Consider the following 11,363-nt stretch of genomic DNA (forward strand, 5'->3'; position numbering starts at 1 on the left):
GAGAGCAGGCTTCTAGAAGCTGCGGCGTTCGGCCAGCTCCTCGCCCGCTTCCGGAGAAGCGTGGAGCCGGAGCACTTCCGAACGCAGCCTAAGACTTTATTATTTTTATTATAGTGTGATATTTTTGGGGCATCACCGCATCACTGAGCAACGCCAACAAATACGTGAAGAGATACTTGCGACCAGGTAGATATTTCTGTGATTTAAATTGCACACACCTACAGTACACTTATAAATTCCTTTTGTTGTTATGTTTTTGCACAACACATCTTTTCATGTTGTTTCTCATGTGGTAGTGTGGAAGATTTCAAAGAGTTTACTAATGTCACCATGTCTGGCAGTCGGTCATGGGAGCAGTGGCGTAGCTGTAGGATGGCCAGGGTGGTCCATGGACCACCCTGGAATTCAGCCCATTAGTATACTACTTAGTCTGTTAAAAAGGAAAAAAGAAAAGCAAGCCCAACTCAGCCCATGTACACGTGAAGGATTGGCTCGTTAGTCTTTGCGTCTGTGCGTTGATTGATCGACACGAGAAGACGTTCCTGATTCCCGCCGCCTCTTTCAGTTCGGGAACCCTAGCAGCGAGCGGCCATCGCCATCAGCCATCGCCTAGCAGCACCCAGCGGGCCTCCGCCGGCCTACATGGCACTCGTCGACGGCGACGGACTGGCGGCCGGGCGAAGGACACTTGCCGGCGGCGGCAAATAGGCAGCCGGCGAAGCATGCACAATCTAGTTTGGTTGAGAACCAGTTGTTCAGTTTTCCATCCTACTACTCCGATCTAGAGTAAGATTTTTGTTCTCTGTTAATTCATAAATTCAAAGTATAAATTTCTTGCTACGAGGATTTGAACAAGTTAAGCTGAGACCTGAGAGTGCAAGATTTAGTTTTATTTTTTACAATTAATAATTGATAAATACTAGAGTAGAACTTTCATGGTCTTGAGAAGGCGTTATCCCGACAAATAAGATGTGTTATCTTTTTTTATGCAAATTTAAGACATAACCATGAATTTTATATTATTTGAAAGACCTAGTTGATATATTCTGTACGCATATGTTGGTTTGTTGAATTTGTGGTGCAATTATTTTTCTTGGCAATTGGACCACCCTGGCATAAAATCCTAGCTACGCCACTGCATGGGAGGAGGAGGACATGTCTGGCAGTCGGTCATGGGAGGAGGAGGAGAGGGAAGGGTCTTGAGCTATTGGGTTTAGGAAGTATGGTTTTTTTTCTTCTTCCGTTGCAACGCACGGGTATTTTTGCTAGTGGAAACTAATAAACGCAGACGGAGGTAGTAGTGCTGTTTCAAAATATTCTGAATCAAAGAATGAGCGGGTTGTGCTTCTCATCCTTGTAATTTCCAAAGAGAAATCGAATCTAGCGTCTAAGGGGAAAGCTTCGCGTCTCCCTCTTTAAAAAGCTCCCCCCGTACGCAGCACCAGCACACAGAGTCTCACTCACAGAAAAGAAACCATCGTCCAGCCACGCAGGCGAGCGATGGCGAGCCTGAGCGTGCCTCCGGTGCTCACGCCTCCGCGTGATGACGCCGTCGCTCTCCACAAGGCCTTCAAAGGTACACAGAGATGAAACGAACGATGAAGTATTTCTTCCATCCTGTCTAGCAACAATCGATGTTTTCTGTGTAACAGCCGGTGGTCTTCTTGTATTGTGCAGGGTTCGGCTGCGACAGCACGACGGTGACCAACATACTTGCTCACCGCGACTCGGCGCAGCGCGCGCTCATCCTGCACGAGTACAAAGCCATATACCATCAGGATCTCTACCATCGCCTAGCAACTGAGCTGAGTGGAAACCACAAGGCATGCAAAATGAACTAGATATTTCCATATCTACACATCCTAGCTACGGATACATACATATCCTTCGTCTTAAAAGTTAAAACTGAGTGGAGTACTGCTCCCGAAACGAACCTGCATGGCTGTGGTTGCAGAATGCTATGCTGCTTTGGGTCCTCGACCCCGTGGGGCGTGACGCGACCATACTGAACCAGGCTCTCAATGGCGACATCACCGACCTGAGAGCCGCCACGGAGGTAATCTGCTCCAGGACGCCGTCGCAGCTGCAGATCATGAAGCAAACCTACCGCGCGAGGTTCGGTTGCTACCTCGAGCATGACATCACCGAACGCACCTACGGTGATCATCAGAAGGTTAGTCTTTTGTTTCTTGTTTCCATCGTCATCACATAATTGCCTTTTCTTGATCTGTTTTGCGCTTGAATCTATCGCCACTATTTGTCTAATTATTCGGGTGTTGATCAATGCAGCTTTTGCTTGCGTACCTGGGAGTCCGGCGCAACGAAGGCCCGGAAGTTGATCCTTCGGCGGTGACAGACGACGCGAGGGAGCTGTATCAAGCCGGCGAGAAGAGGGTGGGCACCGATGAGCGGGCCTTCATCCGCATCTTCAGCGAACGCAGCTGGGCGCACATGGTGTCCGTGGCCAACGCTTACCAGCACATGTACGCCCGGTCCCTGGAGAAGGTGGTGTTTATCTCCAACTTGCTTGAAACTCCTCTCATCTTCCTTCCATGAGCAAATCAGGCCTAGAAACTAAATAAATAAAGGCATCGATGCTCACCGAATTTGCAGGCCGTGAAGAGTGAGACGACAGGGAACTTCCAGTTCGGGCTGCTGACCATCCTCAGGTGCGCCGACACTCCGGCAAAGTACTTTGCCAAGGTCCTGCACAAGGCGATGAAAGGCCTGGGCACCAGCAACGCGGCGCTCACACAGGTGGCGGTGACGAGGACCGAGGTTGACATGAAGTACATCAAGGCAGAGTACCACAACAAGTACAAGGGGTCGCTGGCTGAAGCTATCCACTCCGAGACGTCGGGGAACTACCGAACCTTCCTCCTCTCACTCGTCGGCTGGGACCGCTAATTCGCTCCTGTCGATCCCACGCATGCATGGTGGCGCCACCAAGACTGCCATGCGTGATCCATCAATAGGCATTGGGGCACAATAATCTGAAAAGGAGCAAAATAAGATTGTATTATTCCTGTGGAATCAACACAATTGTTCTATGTTCACTTTTCCAAATATGGAGCATCAGTACCTTCACTATTTCCAAATAACTCGCCATCAACATGGTTCTTTTTACTATAGTAGTACCCCATCTTATACTGCTTTATTCCACCTTATCTCCCCCGTCTCGTCACATTTGGTCTATCACCAGATAAATGTAGTGGGAAGGTGCCTGCTTGATTATTGTTAACTACCACTCCAGAAGGGAAAAAAAAAGGAACAATAGTTTGGCAACATATTCTACATGATTGGCCGACCACATCTCACCTTTCACAAAAAAGTAACAATAATTTGACAACATATTCCACACGACTGGCCGACCACATCTCGCCTTCCATAATACGGAAGCTCTATTACGATTCAACGAAACTTAATTAACATAATGTACGGAAAACTTCTCTCTGCTTCCTCCGTTAGAAGTGAGCCTCCAAAATACCTGAAATGGACTAAAACAACCTGCTATCATAAATTACTGTCACACAGATGATGCATTTAGGCTCTGTTCGGATTCTCTCTGGTCCCTCACTGCGGCTCCCGGAGCGGAGGGAGCGCCAGCACAAAAGCAGGGAGTTGCTTGAAACCAGCTCTCGAGCGGAGCGGAGTTTAAGGGATGGGAGAGTTTCCGAACAGGCACTTAGTACCACATAACATCCAGTCCATCTTAATTGCAGAAATACAGGTTATTGCTAACGAGTCCACTGGACACTTAGGAAGGCAAATAGGCAAAGTAATAACCAGTATTAAAAGTAAGGATGCAACAACAGAGTCCAGGTTTCTGATCAAAATTCACAGGTAAGAGTAAATGGAGATAATCCAGCTGCAATGATGAATATTTTTTATCTACACTCCCAGTAAAGGCACAAGTTATGTTGGGACACTAAGCACTTACTTTTACAGAAAGAACACAGTTTACCATAACCATCCATTAAATCTACACTACCAGTATGATGAATGGGTGCAAAAAAGTGTGGATTTTTTCTTGCAGTTCCTAATTATGTTTTATTTTTCTCGCAGTTCCTCTATCTACCCAATGGCATACCTTAGTGCCAAATGGGCAAAATTAATAATCATAATCAAGCATGAAAGGAGCTACTCAATGGCACACTTTACTGCCTATTGGGGAATACTGATACTCCCTCTATTCCTAAATGTAGTGCACATAGGAAATTTCAAAAGTCAAACTCCCCCTACTTTGACTACATTTATAGAGGAAAATATCTACATCTATAACATTAAATAAATATTATTAGATACTCCCTCTATAAAGAAATATAAGAGCGTTTAGATCACTGCTTTAGCGATCTAAACGCTCTTATATTTCTTTACAGAGGAGTACATCATTAAGCATATTCAAAGAAATTTTGGTATTATTTTTGTTGATAATTTTCTCACTAAACTTGGTCAAACTAAACAATGTTTGACTTCTAAGAAATTTTATGTGCACTACATTTAGGAATAGAGGGAGTAATCATCAGCAAGTATGGAGCTATTTTTTTGGTAAACCTAGTAATACTCTTTCAATCATCTAGTCAATTATTAGAAATAAAAACGTTCTTGAGCCAGTAGAAGGATGATAATTCCGCCAGTTTGTATGCCATCTCCATACTACCGAGGCACAGCATTATATTATTGATCTTAGTCATAGGTGTTGTTCATTGTATAGTCCTGATTCGTTGACTGAACCGGCCACAATCAAGAACTTTTCTTAAGAGTGACTATTCGGAGGTTAAAGTCACTTAGGCAATGTGAAATGAAAATCAATTCTCTGAGTGTGTATGTTGGGGGTTGGCATATAGCTGTAACGGCCACTCCGGTAACATGTGCATGGGGCCCAGATGTAAGTTTGTTGGAAGAGAGAACTACATGCACTTCTTGGTTGCCAATAAAAAGAGTCAAACAACTAATCATCAAGCTCATGAACCTAGAAATGCTGGAGAGTTTCAGCTAGCTGTGGCTGTAATTTATTATTTTTATGCTTATTGAGTATCTGGCATAAATTTGCACTGAAGCCTAATTTTTCTTTAAATGTAAGGGCTCTGATCTATATAGACCATACACCTTCCTTCTTTTAAACAGTAGGAGGGCACGTGCATCCACCTAGCCAAGCCAAAACACAAAGGATAAACAACATGTTACCTGACAACATTGAATCAACGATAAGTCTAGCCTCTCTGACATGCTTTTCCTCTGAAATTTTGCAGGGTGATCATGGAGGGCACCGACAAGGAAGCAGAGCATCCTGTGCCAATCTACACCGACCTAGGTGAGCATAAAGTGGCAACCAGGAGTTGGTTGCAACCATTCAGAATACTTAGCCAGCTGTACGACATATACCCTAGGTTGAGTCTCCATGTAGAACATGTGTGTTTTGGAAAGGAACGCCCATAGGAAACTCTGTTGCCTGCAGTAACTGTCATCCTTTTCTAGCTAGCATGGTAATGTTGAAGAGCTGGAGAGACAAAAGCCAAGGCATCCACTTTCTTTTGGCCTTGACATTTTTCGCCAACTAAGCCAAAGAATTTAAAGCTCATGCTCTTGCTGGCACCCCTAGTATGTTTCTATCATAGTGCTAAGCTGATCACAAAAGCTTTTTATTAGATCAAAAACATGGCATGGTGTAAGTCAGACATTGCTTGTGCTACCGCTTTCACCAAGATTTTCTTTCCTGCTTTAGAGAGACTTTTCTACTTCCATCTACTTATTCTCTTGCACATATTTTCCTTGAAATACTCAAAAGTGTTAGCATCTAGTATTCCGAATGCTTTATCCATCTTCCCGGCTAAACAATATCCGTCAATCAGTGAACTAAATGTAATAACGTTAGGCCTCTCGCCAATGTTTATAGCCAAGTCGAAGATATCGTGTGCCTCGGTAACCCTTCCTTCCTTGCATAGACTGTTTATTACTGAGCTGAAGAACACAATGTTTGGACGAGGAATACCTTTGTTCATCATTTCAGAAACCAAGGCCTTTGCTTTCACCAAATCACCATGTGTACAAAAACCCTGAATTAGAGAATGATAAACAACCTTGTTCGGTTGTAATCCCATTGCAATCATCTCATTTAGTTTGTCCATTGCATCAGACAGCCTGCCCATTCTGCAAAGTGCAGCTGTTACAATTGCATAGGTGAATACATTAGGACTCACTCTTTGTTCCTGCATTTCAGTAAATATGAGCATAGCTTCATGCATCATTCCACGTTTAGCATATGCATCAATTAATATGTTGAAAACATTGCAGTTGGCTACAATAGCATTGTCTTTCATTGAATTAAAGAGATTAATCATATCGGCTAGGCATCCTTCAGTAGCATACCCGTGAAGAAGAGTAGAGTACACGACGATATTAGGTTTGAGGCCCTTGGAGGTCATGGAGTCAAAAAATTCTGCAGCTTCTTTGCTTCCTCCATTCTTGCAAAGGGAGTACATGAATGAGTTCCATGCATGTATACATATTTGGTCGAACACCATTATCAACCATCTGCTGAAGGACCAGCTTTGCCTTGTCCATTGCCCTGACCTTGCACAAGGCATCAATAATCAAGCTATATGTCACCACATTAGGCACAATCCCTTGTTGCACCATTTCATGGAATAGATTGCATGCCTTACTTACTTCACCCTCCTTAAAGAAGCTGCGGATGACTGTGCTATATGCCACCACATCGAGGGAGCAGGCACCTCCTTTCCTTACCATCTGGAGCAGATCGAGCGCTTGCTGGCTCCTGCTATCGTCACATAAGCTCTTAAGTACTATGGAGTATGAGATGGCATCAGGCACACAACCGAACTCAGACATCCTATGAAGCAGCATGTTGACAGCCTCATCCTTCCGTTTTGCGTGGCAGAGGCACTTGAGGAGGTTGATGGCGACGATCTGGTCTGCCTTGAGGCCCGTCCTGAGGAAGCAGCCGAAGAAAGCAGGGCCTAGGTTCGGGTGGCATGCACGACAGCAACTGTCCATGAGGATGTTGTAGGTGCAGACTGTGGGTGGCGTCACGCACGGCCCTGCTTCTTCTCGGCAGACGCGGTTGAAGATGCCGAGAGCAAGGGAGTGTCCATCTCTGAGAGCAGCGGAGGACAGAGCCTGGGCGAGCGCGGCAAGGAAGTCGTTGAAGGAACGCTCGGGGACGGGGTTGGCCTGCAGTAGCAATTCGTCAAACAGGTGGTGTGCGTCTTCAGGGCTGAGCGTCCCGGCGCGGACGCGCTCCGTGGCCGCGGCAAAGGCGGGTCGGGGGTCCCAGTGGCGTGAAGGCGGCGAGGTGGAAGAGGAGCAGCAGCGGCGGAGGTGCGGCATGGGCGTGGTGTAGCAGAGGCGAGCCATGGGACTGGCACGGCCTTCGTGTTCACGCTGGTGGAGTGGGAGTGGCGAGAGGTGCGCGACTGAGAGGAGCCTCCGCTGTACCAAATGTGATGTAGGGTAGGAACCCTATTGTCCGATCTTTTACGAAAGGAGCGAATCCCGCGATGAACACAAAGAACATGAGGAGGGAAACGAGGGGAAAACACGAGGGGAACACAAGAGAACACTCAAACCAACAAGAATGATCACACATGCGCTAGATCCTCGAATACATAAGAGAAGATACACGATCCACGGACAACTAAGGACGATACAAGGGTAGCCGGTCTTCTCCGTGAGGAGGTCTTGAATCCACGGGGGGATCTTCCCTTAGAAAGGGGGCTTGAATCCAAAGGGATCTTCTCCAAAGAGGCCGCAGTCTCTCGCACGGAGGAGATCCGATATGGATGAGCGTAGCTCTATCTCTCAAATGAACTATCACAAGGCTAACCCTAGAAAGGAGGAGGTGGAGGAGTATATATAGTCTAGGTCCACGAAGGGGTAAGTGAGGAGCGAAAGGGTACATGGGCTTCGGCCCGAGTGTCTGCGCGCAGGCAGGGCCGGAAGTTTCGGGGACAACCGGAAGGTCCGGGCGCCGGAGGTTCCGGGCGAAGGTCCGGCCAAGGTCCGGGCTATCCAGAGAGTTGGCACACTCTCGGACGGCTTCGATGCGTCGGGGCCGGAAGTTCCAGGACGGCCGGAGGTTCCGGGGGTCGGAAGTTTCGGGCAGCGACCGGAAGTTCTGGGCTTTCCAGAAACTTGTCCAGGCTTCTTCTTCCTTCTCTTCCATACTTCCCTCGCAGATGGTGTAGTTGTTCCTTGGCGCTTGCACTCCTCCTCGACATTCGTGAAGCTCCGACAATACCTATGCATGCACAATGGAGGGTCAAGTAGTATACCATCCTCGAAGGGGTCAAGTGAGCACGTGTAAAGGAGACGATTCACCTTTGTGTATGTGAAGTAGATGCCGCACGTGTCACTCGCCGAACGGACTCTTGACATGGTGATGTCCATAGGATGCTCCACATCATCTCCCCTCCCTTGAGGAAGATACGGCCTCGGATCGAAATCCAAATCACCATGGGAAAGAGATGGCGTCGTCGTGTAGGAGTGGTCGATCACCAAGTTCTCGTCATCTTGAAGCTCGAAATGGGCACTCTTCAATGTCACACCATCTTGGGATTCCATCAAAAGGAGTAAAGACAACAAACACTTGGAAAAACAAATGTGGTTAGTGAAGGAAATATGCCCTAGAGGCAATAATAAAGTTATTATTTATTTCCTTATATCATAATAAATGTTTATTATTCATGCTAGAATTATATTAACTGGAAACATAATACATGTGTGAATACATAGACAAACAGAGTGTCACTAGTATGCCTCTACTAGACTAGCTCGTTAATCAAAGATGGTTATGTTTCCTAACCATGGACAAAGACTTGCTTTTGATTAACGGGATCACATCATTAGGTGAATGATCTGATTGACATGACCCATTCCATTAGCTTAGCACCCGATCGTTTGGTATGTTGCTATTGCTTTCTTCATGACTTATACATGTTCCTATGACTATGAGATTATGCAAGTCCCGTTTACCGGAGGAACACTTTGTGTGCTACCAAACGTCACAACGTAACTGGATGATTATAAAGGTGCTCTACAGGTGTCTCCAAAGGTACATGTTGGGTTGGCGTATTTCGAGATTAGGATTTGTCACTCCGATTGTCGGAGAGGTATCTCTGGGCCCTCTCGGTAATACACATCACATAAGCCTTGCAAGCATTGCAACTAATGAGTTAGTTGTGAGATGATGTATTACGGAACGAGTAAAGAGACTTGCCGGTAACGAGATTGAACTAGGTATTAAGATACCGACGATCGAATCTCGGGCAAGTAACATAGCGATGACAAAGGGAACAACGTATGTTGTTATGCGATCTGACCGATAAAGATCTTCGTAGAATATGTAGGAGCCAATATGAGCATCCAGGTTCCGCTATTGGTTATTGACCGGAGACGTGTCCCGGTCATGTCTACATTGTTCTCGAACCCGTAGGGTCCGCACGCTTAAGGTTTCGATGACAGTTATATTATGAGTTTATGAGTTTTGATGTAACGAAGGAGTTCGGAGTCCCGGATGGGATCGGGGACATGACGAGGAGTCTCGAAATGGTCGAGACATAAAGATTGATATATTGGAAGCCTATATTTGGATATCGAAAGTGTTCCGGGTGAAATCGGGATTTTACCGGAGTACCGGGAGGTTACCGGAACCCCCCGGGAGGTATATGGGCCTTAGTGGAAGAGAGGAGAGGTGGCCAGGGCTGGGCCGCGCGCCCCTCCCCCCCTAGTCCGAATAGGACAAGGAGAGGGGGGCGGCGCCCCCCCCCCCCCTTCCTTCTCTCTCTCCTCTTTCCCCCCTCCCGAATCCTATTCCAACTAGGAAAGGGGGGAATCCTACTCCCGGAGGGAGTAGGACTCCTCCTGGCGCGCCCTCTCCTGGCCGGCCGCACCCCCCCTTTTGATCCTTTATATACGGAGGCAGAGGGCACCCCTAGACACACAAGTTGATCCACATGATCATATTCTTAGCCGTGTGCGGTGCCCCCTTCCACCATAGTCCTCGATAATATTGTAGCGGTGCTTAGGCGAAGCCCTGCGACGGTAGTACATCAAGATCGTCACCACGCCGTCGTGCTGACGGAACTCTTCCCCGACACTTTGCTGGATCGGAGTCCGGGGATCGTCATCGAGCTGAACGTGTGCTAGAACTCGGAGGTGCCGTAGTTTCGGTGCTTGATCGGTCGGGCCGTGAAGACGTACGACTACATCAACCACGTTGTGCTAACGCTTCCGTTGTCGATCTACAAGGGTACGTAGATCACACTCTCCCCTCTCGTTGCTATACATCACCATGATCTTGCATGTGCGTAGGAAAATTTTGAAATTACTACGTTACCCAACAATGGCATCCGAGCCTATGTTTTATGTGTTGATGTTATTTGCACGAGTAGAACACAAGTGAGTTGTGGGCGATATAAGTCATATGGCTTACCAGCATGTCATACTTTGGTTCGGCGGTATTGTTGGACGAAGCGGCCCGGACTGACATTACGCGTACGCTTACGCGAGACCGGTTCTCCCGACATGTTTTGCACAAAGGTGGCTAGCGGGTGACAATTTCTCCAACTTTATTTGAACCGAGTGTGGCTACGCCCGGTCCTTGCGAAGGTTAAAACAGCACCAACTTGACAAACTATCGTTGTGGTTTTGATGCGTAGGTAAGATTGGTTCTTGCTTAAGCCCGTAGCAGCCACGTAAAACTTGCAACAACAAAGTAGAGGACGTCTAACTTGTTTTTGCAGGGCATGTTGTGATGTGATATGGTCAAGACATGATGCTAAATTTTATTGTATGAGATGATCATGTTTTGTAACCGAGTTATCGGCAACTGGCAGGAGCCATATGGTTGTCGCTTTATTGTATGCAATGCAATCGCGCTGTAATGCTTTACTTCATCACTAAGCGGTAGCGATAGTCGTGGAAGCATAAGATTGGCGAGACGACAACGATGCTACGATGGAGATCAAGGTGTCGCGCCGGTGACGATGGTGATCATGACGGTGCTTCGAAGATGGAGATCACAAGCACAAGATGATGATGGCCATATCATATCACTTATATTGATTGCATGTGATGTTTATCTTTTATGCATCTTATCTTGCTTTGATTGACGGTAGCATTATAAGATGATCTCTCACTAATTATCAAGAAGTGTTCTCCCTGAGTATGCACCGTTGCGAAAGTTCTTCGTGCTGAGACACCACGTGATGATCGGGTGTGCTAGGCTCTACGTTCAAATACAACGGGTGCAAAACAGTTGCACACGCGGAATACTCAGATTATACTTGACGAGCCAAGCATATACAGATATGGCCTCGGAACACGGAGACCGAAAGGTCGAG

At 46.8% G+C, this 11,363-nt stretch overlaps 1 protein-coding gene and 1 pseudogene across 2 annotated transcripts; one reads left to right on the top strand and one right to left on the bottom strand.

Moving 5' to 3' along the window:
* Positions 1–1,445: 1,445 nt before the first annotated feature.
* Positions 1,446–3,056, top strand: LOC125546985 (annexin D5). The gene is made up of 5 exons (XM_048711052.2): positions 1,446–1,576; positions 1,678–1,823; positions 1,955–2,173; positions 2,290–2,505; positions 2,614–3,056. The coding sequence occupies exons 1-5, from the start codon at positions 1,501–1,503 to the stop codon at positions 2,905–2,907; spliced, it is 951 nt and encodes a 316-aa protein (XP_048567009.2). The 5' UTR covers positions 1,446–1,500; the 3' UTR covers positions 2,908–3,056.
* A 35-nt stretch (positions 3,057–3,091) lies between these two features.
* On the bottom strand, positions 3,092–7,476 carry LOC147990058 (uncharacterized; annotated as a pseudogene). The gene is made up of 2 exons (XR_015619087.1): positions 3,319–7,476; positions 3,092–3,223 (listed from the first exon to the last, which is right to left on the bottom strand). The product of XR_015619087.1 is annotated as an uncharacterized LOC147990058 (transcript).
* Positions 7,477–11,363: the final 3,887 nt, after the last annotated feature.

Source organism: Triticum urartu, chromosome 1A, assembly GCF_056163025.1.
Source record: "Triticum urartu cultivar PI428250 chromosome 1A, HENAU_Tu73, whole genome shotgun sequence".
Classification (NCBI taxonomy): domain Eukaryota; kingdom Viridiplantae; phylum Streptophyta; class Magnoliopsida; order Poales; family Poaceae; genus Triticum; species Triticum urartu.

Excerpts from the sequence above, each read along its gene's own strand:
- LOC125546985 (XM_048711052.2), top strand. The coding sequence starts at position 1,501 with ATGGCGAGCCTGAGCGTGCCTCCGGTGCTCACGCCTCCGCGTGATGAC. Across the intron at positions 1,824-1,954 it reads AGCTGAGTGGAAACCACAAG|AATGCTATGCTGCTTTGGGT; the intron begins GCATGCAAAATG and ends CTGTGGTTGCAG. Across the intron at positions 2,506-2,613 it reads ACGCCCGGTCCCTGGAGAAG|GCCGTGAAGAGTGAGACGAC; the intron begins GTGGTGTTTATC and ends CCGAATTTGCAG.